This window comes from Salmo trutta, chromosome 16 (assembly GCF_901001165.1).
Source record: "Salmo trutta chromosome 16, fSalTru1.1, whole genome shotgun sequence".
NCBI lineage: Eukaryota > Metazoa > Chordata > Actinopteri > Salmoniformes > Salmonidae > Salmo > Salmo trutta.
This window is the reverse complement of record NC_042972.1, coordinates 22,181,183-22,189,622: the sequence shown is the minus strand read 5'-3', so window position 1 is coordinate 22,189,622 and position 8,440 is coordinate 22,181,183. Positions and strand designations below refer to the sequence as shown.

The 8,440-nt window shown below is 46.1% G+C and overlaps 1 protein-coding gene across 2 annotated transcripts; it reads right to left on the bottom strand.

Annotated features, from left to right (window-relative positions):
• Positions 1–1,920: 1,920 nt before the first annotated feature.
• Positions 1,921–6,480, bottom strand: LOC115150319 (fibromodulin). Of its 2 annotated transcripts, none has more exons than XM_029693479.1 (6): positions 6,385–6,480; positions 4,684–5,100; positions 4,430–4,552; positions 4,058–4,198; positions 3,619–3,886; positions 1,921–3,076 (listed from the first exon to the last, which is right to left on the bottom strand). In XM_029693479.1, the coding sequence occupies exons 2-6, from the start codon at positions 5,053–5,055 to the stop codon at positions 2,925–2,927; spliced, it is 1,056 nt and encodes a 351-aa protein (XP_029549339.1). In that variant the 5' UTR covers positions 5,056–5,100; positions 6,385–6,480; the 3' UTR covers positions 1,921–2,924. The 2 variants fall into 2 exon arrangements, with proteins under 2 accessions (XP_029549339.1, XP_029549340.1); XM_029693480.1 differs by having other exon boundaries at positions 6,381–6,475.
• Between the last annotated feature and the right edge of the window lie 1,960 nt (positions 6,481–8,440).

Sequence of the window (8,440 nt, the reverse complement as noted above, 5' to 3'; positions counted from 1 at the left end):
CCGAGAGGCTCTTGCTGCCAAGTGAATGCCTGACAGAATGATCTGAATCTAGGATTACAGTGTCTTCACTGACCTTTTCATCCTCTGCTTGACTGAGTCTGTGATACCTACATGTTTCAAGCAGACCGCCATTGCTCATGGGCCCAAGGAAGCGAAGGTAACCTGCTTAAATTATTAGCGCCCCGTAGCACTCACGTCGGTAGCCATGAAGTGCTTTGAAAGGCTGGTCATGGCTCACATCAACAGCATCATCCCGGATACCCTAGACCCACTCCAATTCCCATACCGCCCCAACAGATCCACATATAATGCAATCGCAATCGCACTGCACACTGCCCTTTCCCACCTGCACAAAAGGAAAACCTATGTGAGAATGCTGTTCATTAACTACAGCTCAGGGTTCAACACCATAGTGCCCACAAAGCTCATCACTAACCTAAGGACCCTGGGACTAAACACCTCCCTCTGCAAATGGATCCTGGACTTCCTGACGGGCTGCTCCCAGGTGGTAAGGGTAGTCAACAACACATCTACCACGCTGATCCTCAACACTGGGGCCCCTCAGGGGTGCGTGCTTAGTCCCCTCCTGTACTCCTTGTTCACCCATGACTGCGTGGCCAAATACAACTCCAATACCATCCTTAAGTTTGCTGATGACACAACAGTGGTAGGCCTGATCACCGACATCGATGAGACAGCCTATAGGGAGGATGTCAGAGACCTGGCAGTGTGGTGCCAGGACAACAACCTCTCCCTCAATGTGAGCAAGACAAAGGAGCTGATTGTGGACTACAGGAAAAGGCAGGCCAAATAGGCCCCCATTCACATCGACGGGGCTGTAGTGGAGCGGGTCGAGAGTTTCAAGATCCTGGTGTCCATATCACCAACAAACTATCATGTTCCAAACACACCAAGACAGTCGTGAAGAGGGCACCACACACCTTTCCCCTCAGGCGACTGAAAAGATTTGGCATGAGTCCCCAGATCCTCAAGAAGTTCTACAGCTGCACCATCGAGAGCATCCCGACCGGTTGCATCACCGCCTGGTATGGCAACTGCTCAGCATCTGAACGTAAAGCACTACAGAGGGTAGTGCGTACGGCCCAGTACATCACTGCGGCCGAGCTTCCTTTCATCCATACACTACTGTAGGCAGTGTCAGTGGAAAGCCCAAAAAATTGTCAGACTCCAGTCACCCAAGTCATAGACTGTTCTCTCTGCTACCGCATTGCAAGCGGTACCGAAGCGCCAAGTCTAGGAGCAAAATGCTCCTTAACAGCTTCTACCCCAAGCCATAAGACTGCTGAACAATTCATTAAATGGCCACCTGGACTATTTATATTGACCCCCCCCCCCCTTAGTTTTTACACTGCTGCTACTCGCTGTTTATTATCTATGCATAGTCACTTCACCCCTAACTACATGTACAAATTACCTCGACTAACCTGTACCCCCTCACATTGACTCAGTACCAGTACCCCAGGTGGGTGATAAATATTGGTGGTGGACAAGGTGGTCAAGGTTTTCCCACCTTACCATTCAAAGCACTTACCTTGGGTATGACTGGAAGTGTGTGATTTTGTGTGTGCAAAAGGAGTGAGTCAATAAAAAAAGAGTGTTTGTAAGAGTGTATGTGTGTGCACCATAGAGACATAGTTGGGTGTTCGGGTATCAGACTCTGTTTGTGTCTCTGTCTCTGTCCTTGTCGCTGCCTCTGTCTTTGTCCCTGTCCTTGTCTCTGCCTCTGTCTCTCGTATCACATACAAACTGCAGACCCTACCCAATGAAAGCTAATTTCTGGGTATCATCTGGCCCAGTGGGTTTACTGTGGCACTCAAGTTACATTTTTTGTCCAGAAAACTACATTGATTTTGTGAAACAAGAGATTGAACCTAAACAATAATCCAAAATCAAAACCGGTTAAGTCTTAGTAAAACATGAATACCTTTATTAAGTCAATAAGAAAGCCCTGTAAAGGACATCAAAACACCACGGCCCTTAGTCAATACTAATACCAATACATGCAGTAGGCCTACATGTCTCTCATATCATAAATCTCAATCATAAATCACAACAGTTACATCCCTACTTGGGTTAGGGCCGGAACACAGAGATCTGAGCCAATGGTATTTCTCTGAGGCTCATATGTTGTCAGACAACGTAAATTATGGCCAGAACCACCATTCGTCCATCATTTTTTTTCTGACCGTCAAAAGTTGACATGAAGTTGACTTTGGAAGCACTTTCAACATGCTTTGAACATTCTATTTCTAAAGTTTATAAAACAACTTGTCCTGATATGGAGATGTATGATAATGTCCTTTTGAATGATATCAGTAAAACAAACTAAACCAAAATAAATTTGGTGTGCCTTTGTGTCTTATAACCCTCTGCTGCCCCTTGGTGAGATTGGGGAATTGCAATGTGATGCTAAAGTTAGGACTGCTGCTTTGTCACTAGTTATCACAGCCACAGAGTCAAAATTGGCTATATTGTCAAAATTAATGAAAGCAAAAATGAGCTTTTATTTAAGGTTAGGGTTAGGCATATGTTTAGCAGTGTGGTAAAGGTTAGGGTTAAGGTTAGGGTTAGGTTTAAAATCAGATTTTTGGCAGAGAAATTGTAGCTCAGTTGGCAGCGCTTGGCGCGATTCCTGGGACAACCCATACGTCAAATGTATGCATGCATAACTGCAAGTCGTTCTGGATAAAAGTGTCTGCTAAATGACTAATATATTATAGAAATAGGTGGGGTTTAGCCGTAATTATGACTTTGTGGCTTTGGTAACTAGTGACGATCAAACTGCTGCCCTCCGTTCAGGAAATAGGGGAGTTGCAGATGTGTACTGGAAATGCTGCATTCCAGGGTTGAGATGGTTGTTTTACACCTCGATGGTGCTGCTGCCTGGTGGTGAGATGGGACCGTTACACCTCGATGGTGTTGGCCATGCGCAGACAAAGGACTGAGTCGGAGGGGACATCCCCGGTGCTGATCTCATTCCCATCCAGACGCACCGTCCTCAGTTTGGAGAAGTTAATCACGTCCACGACACTACAGAAACTACCCAGGGTAAACTCTACAAAGAGAGGGGAGGGAGACAGAGAGGGGAGGGAGACAAGTGTGGGAGAGAGCCAGCGAGAGAGGTAGAGACAGAGAGAGATATTGTTTACATTCTGGCATTCAAACAAATTCTGGCATTCAAACAAAGAGCAAATGTGTTTCTTCAACTTCAAAGTGCTGCTGGAATCACATCATTAGACTCTGGACGTGTCCTACCTGCAGCATAGTGTAAGGGCACCTGTGCACCACAGCCACACTATGCTGCACAACCACATGACGTGTCCCAAGCACCCACAGCCTTACTGTAACCTACCTTCCCCCCAACCTCAATGGAGCATTGTCATCATGGAATTCAATGGAAAGCCAAGATGTTGTGTGCTCATACATGTGCATGTTCGGCTTGCATGCAAACATGCATACTGTATACAGTTTAAGGATATGATATGTGGTTACTGTTGATCCTCAGGGGCCTCCGTAGTTCATGTCATGATGAGATGACTCATAAATCAGTTTTGATTATGCTTAATTAGGTTGTCAGACATCACTAATTACACACACCTTTGATGTGGTTGGCCTGTAGGTAGAGGTGCTCTAGCGTCTGGCTGACGGGGGGGATCCTCTCCAGCTGGTTAAAGCTGAGGTCCAGCTCCACCAGGCCAGTCACGTTGAAGGTGTTGGGGGGGATGCCCTTGTCCGTCAGCTGGTTGTGGCCCATGCGAATGTACTGCAGCTGGGAGAACTTACTGAGGAATCCCTCTGGGACAGCGCTGATGGCATTAGACTCCAGGTACAGCTGGTGGATGTGCTCTGGGAGGCTGTCTGGAACCTGGGGGGGTCAATCAGTCAGTCAATCAATAGATCACTTGATCAATCCATCAATCAATACAAATGTATTTATATATTGTGTTTTTACAAAAGTATTTTTGACTAAGTGCTTCACAAAGAGAAGACAGAAAAGTGAAATGCACACACACACACATCCTTTACACTACGGTACCTTTTTCAGCTTGTTGCCGCTGACGTCGAGGAGTGTGAGTGAGTTCAACCCCTTAAGAGATGTGCCCATCTCCGTCAAAGCGTTGTCATGGAGATACAGGATGGTCAGGTTGTCCATGCCCCCCAGGGCCTCTGGCGTAATCTAGGCAACCACAACAAAACAACATTTATTGAAATGATTGCATAAAAACAATGTGGAAGCCCAGAATGCTTGTGGTCTTTCCAAGAGTGTGTTTTTTACATGCTTCTTTGACACTTGATTGAAAAACATCTGGATGCACTTCACAATCAAAATAAAGACTGAATACAGATGAAGAAGAATAAAAGTGTTTGAAAGTGCAGCGGTGATGAAGGGTCTGAATGATGTCGTTACCTTGTTGATGTTGTTGTTGTTGAGTCTGAGGTCTCGTAGTGAGCGTGGCAGGTTGGGGGGAACACCAGTCAGGTTGTTATGTTGTAGATACAGACGTTCCAACCCTTGCAGCTTGGCAAACGCCTGGAATACAATGATGATAAAAGTATGTTATAATCTATGTATTGATTGGTTGATCGAAGCCTAGTGTGTAGTCTAGTGCTGTATTGTGACGAGTAGTGACGTGACGTGTCGTGTTATATAGAGTAACCTACCCTCTTGCCGATTTTGTCTGTAGACAGCGCGTTGTGATGCAACATGACCCAGACTAGGTTAGTAGAGTTAGCCAAGGTGGAGTCTGGCAGGGCGGTGATCGCGTTGTGCTGCAGGTACAGGTACTTCATCCTGGAGGGCACGGTGGGCATGGCTGTCAGCCCCCGTCCGTCACAGTACATAGCGATGGGAAAGGAGGGCGGGCAGTCACACTCATCAGGACACTCCCCCCCGGTGGTGTCGGCCAATAGGGAGCCCTCGTTGTAACCGCGACCATGCAGGGCGGACAGCCAGAGAAACGGGTCCTGCCTGTCTGGCATGGCGACGGATAGCGGCATGATGCACGCCAAAAGGAACACGCACACACCACGCATGGTCACACACACGCAGGAAAGAACTCACACACAAGTCTGCTGCAGCTAACAGGAGAGAAAGAGAGGAGACTTACCCAGAGTTCAGAAATGTGAGTTAAACCTACCTGAACATCCTGGGAAAGACTCCAAATGACAGTGGGAAAATAATCATCAACCAACCTGACCCTACTGTACAAAAAAGGGGCCCAAAGAAACGAGAGAACATTGTAAAGGACCCATACTCTCCCTTTGGGAGTTGAAACTCATAAATGACCATCAAGACGTTTCTCTGCCCCCCTTTGTAAAAACAACACATATGAAAGTAATGCATTCCTGCTGCCAGAGCTTTAGTACATAATGCACTCCTGGAATGACCGGAAAATGTAGATGCTAAACATCAAAACACCATAACCAAAGAAAAACCCAAGTCAAATGTTATCTATCAAAATGTAATCTATCACCACATGAAAAGAGAGGAGAGCTACAGGGGATCAATTCCATGAACAACACAAAAACACACCCACACACACACACACACACACACACACACACACACACACACACACACACACACACACACACACACACACACACACACACACACCACACACAAAGAGACACACAGACACACACACACACACACACACACAGGTAATGGATCCACAGAGGAGAATGTAAAAAAGAGAAGAATATATAAATGAATATACACTCTTAGAAAAAAGGGTTCCAAAGGGGTTCTTTGGCTGTCCCCATAGGTAGAACTCTTTTGGGTTCCATGTAGAAGGGTTCTACAACCCAATAGGGTTCTACCTGGAACCAAAAAGGTTTATCTGATGGGGACAGCCAAATAACTCTTGTACAGCTAACCTTGTGGGGACACACAATTCAGTCCCATTCAAAATCCTAACCTGTACTTTTACCCTAACCCTAATCTTAACCCTAACCCTAAAACCTAACCTTAACCCTAACCCTAATCCTAGCTCCTAACCCTAACCCTAAAACTAACCCTACTGTAGTGCCTAACCCTAACCCTAAACCTAATTCTAACCCTAACACTAATTCTAACCTTAACCATAAACCCCCTAGAAATAGCATTTCACCTTGTGGGGACCAACAAAATGTCCCCAGTTGATAAAATGCTTGTTTGTTTACTATTCTTGTGGGGACTTCTGGTAGTTAAACACGTCTACACACACGTCCACACACACACACACACACACACACACACACACACACACACACACACACACACACATACAATTATCACGCACACACACACACACACACAAGAAAACACACATACAACGCTCATGCACACATGCGCACACACACACAAATACACACACCTACCTTCCTGACCAGTGAGAACCAGTACCACTTGAGTCCCTCTTGAGAGGCTGTGCAGGACTGAGAGGGTCTTTGCCAAACACTTTATGAAAACCTCTCTCTCCTTCACTTCCTTCCCTCCTCCATCCCCCTCTCCACCCATCCATTCCATTCCTCTCGACCCCCCCCTCCACTTTACTTTTGCTAGCGTCCCCCTGCCTTTTCTTTCCTCCCTCACCCTTTCCTGTTACCACACACAACCCTGCCCATCTGCTCCCTCCTCTCCTCTGCTGAGTGTCTCCGTTCTTGTCTCAACAGGCAGAGTGTTTGGTTGTTCAGAACATAAGGAGACGATCGCTGAAAGAAGCTGAAAGAAACACATTCAGATGCTGTACTCTACTGAGTCTGCAAAGCTGTTCAACCATGAAACTCAATAGAAACGGAACAAAATTAAGCCTGACGTAAAAGCATTCCTAAAAGACCACAGTATCGTCCTTCTCCTGAATCTCTTTGGCCTTTCTCTACTTTCCTCACTCTTTATCTCTCTCTTTCCCTGCAAGGGCTCTCTTTAGCTCTCTCTTTCCCTTTCTGCCTCTCTTCCCCTGTCAGGGCTCTCTTTATCTCTCTCTTTCCCTGCCTCTCTTCCCCTGTCAGGGCTCTCTTTATCTCTCTCTTTCCCTGCCAGGGCTCTCTTTAGCTCTCTCTTTCCCTTTCTGCCTCTCTTCTCCTGTCAGGGCTCTCTTTATCTCTCTCTTTCCGTGCCTCTCTTCTCCTGTCAGGGCTCTCTTTATCTCTCTCTTTCCCTGCCTCTCTTCCCCTGTCAGGGCTCTCTTTATCTCTCTCTTTCCCTGTTTGCCTCTCTTCCCCTGTCTGCCTCTCTGAATCTCTCTCTTCACATGTCTGCCTCTCTTACCCTGTATGCCTCTCTTTATCTCTTTCTTTACCTGTCTTCCTTCTCTTTATCTCTCTCTTTCTCTGTCTGCCTATCATTATCTCTCTCTTTCTGTCTGCCTCTCTGAATCTTTTACTTCACCTGTCTGCCTCTCTTACCCTGTATGCCTCGCTTTATCTCTCTTGTACCCTGTCTGCCTCTGTTAGTCTCTCCCTTTTTTCCCTGTATGCCTCTCTTTATCTCACTCTTTATCTGTCTGCCTCTCTTTATCTCTCTTTTTCCCTGTCTGCCTCTAGCTCTCTCTGCGCCTGTCTGCCTCTCTTTATCTCTCTCTTTCCCTGTTTGCCTCTCTTCCCCTGCCAGCCTCTCTTTATCTATCTTGTACCCTGTCTGCCTCTGTTTATCTCTCTTCTACCCTGTCTGCCTCTCTTTACCTCTCTTGTACCCTGTCTGTCTCTCTTTATCTCTATTTCACCTGTCTGCTTCTCTTAGTCTCTCTTTTTTCCCTGTCTGTCTTTCTTCATTTCCCTCTTTACCTGTCTGCCTCTGTTTATCTTTCTGCCCCTGTCAATCTCTCTCTCTGCCTCTTTGTCTATCTGTGCCTGTCTCTGTGCCTCTCTCTATCCCTCTTTTCCCAGTGGAATCCTGCTGGTTTTGATGACAGGAGATGAGAGGAGATGGGATGGGCAGCTGTTAGGAGATAAAAACAGAGCGAGGGAGAGGGAGGATAGATGAGGAGAAGGGAGACGATGATGAGATAAGAGAGCAGACAGTAGACACAATATACGTAGGATATATATTTAAAAAATTGCCTGTTTTGCATGTTATTTTGACATGAATATGTGTCACATATCAGTTTGCAGACAATGTAAAAAAAAATACAGTAATTATTGACTTAATAAAGCCGCATACAAACATGGTCTCTTTTTTACGTTCTTGAGTAAGGCAGCTCCAAAATACAGGTGTTTCAGCCTGATTGTCACATCCTGACCCTTGTAAGAGGTCATTTGCCATAGTAGAGCGGTCAGGGCGTGAGAGGGGGTTGTGTTGGGTGGTTTTGGGTTTTCTGTTTATATGTGGGGGTTTTCTAGTATTCTATTTCTATGTTTTGTTTTCCAGGTTTTGGCCGGGTATGGTTTCCAATCAGAGGCAGGTGTCTTTCGTTGTCTCGGATTGGAGGCCATACTT

Bases quoted from the DNA above. Each gene is read 5' to 3' on its own strand.
- LOC115150319 (XM_029693479.1), bottom strand. From the start codon at position 5,055: ATGCGTGGTGTGTGCGTGTTCCTTTTGGCGTGCATCATGCCGCTATCC. The intron at 3,887-4,057 runs GTACCGTAGTGT...TGACCCCCCCAG, and splicing joins GCGGCAACAAGCTGAAAAAG to GTTCCAGACAGCCTCCCAGA. The intron at 3,077-3,618 runs GTGTGTGTAATT...CTCTCTTTGTAG, and splicing joins ACAGGCCAACCACATCAAAG to AGTTTACCCTGGGTAGTTTC.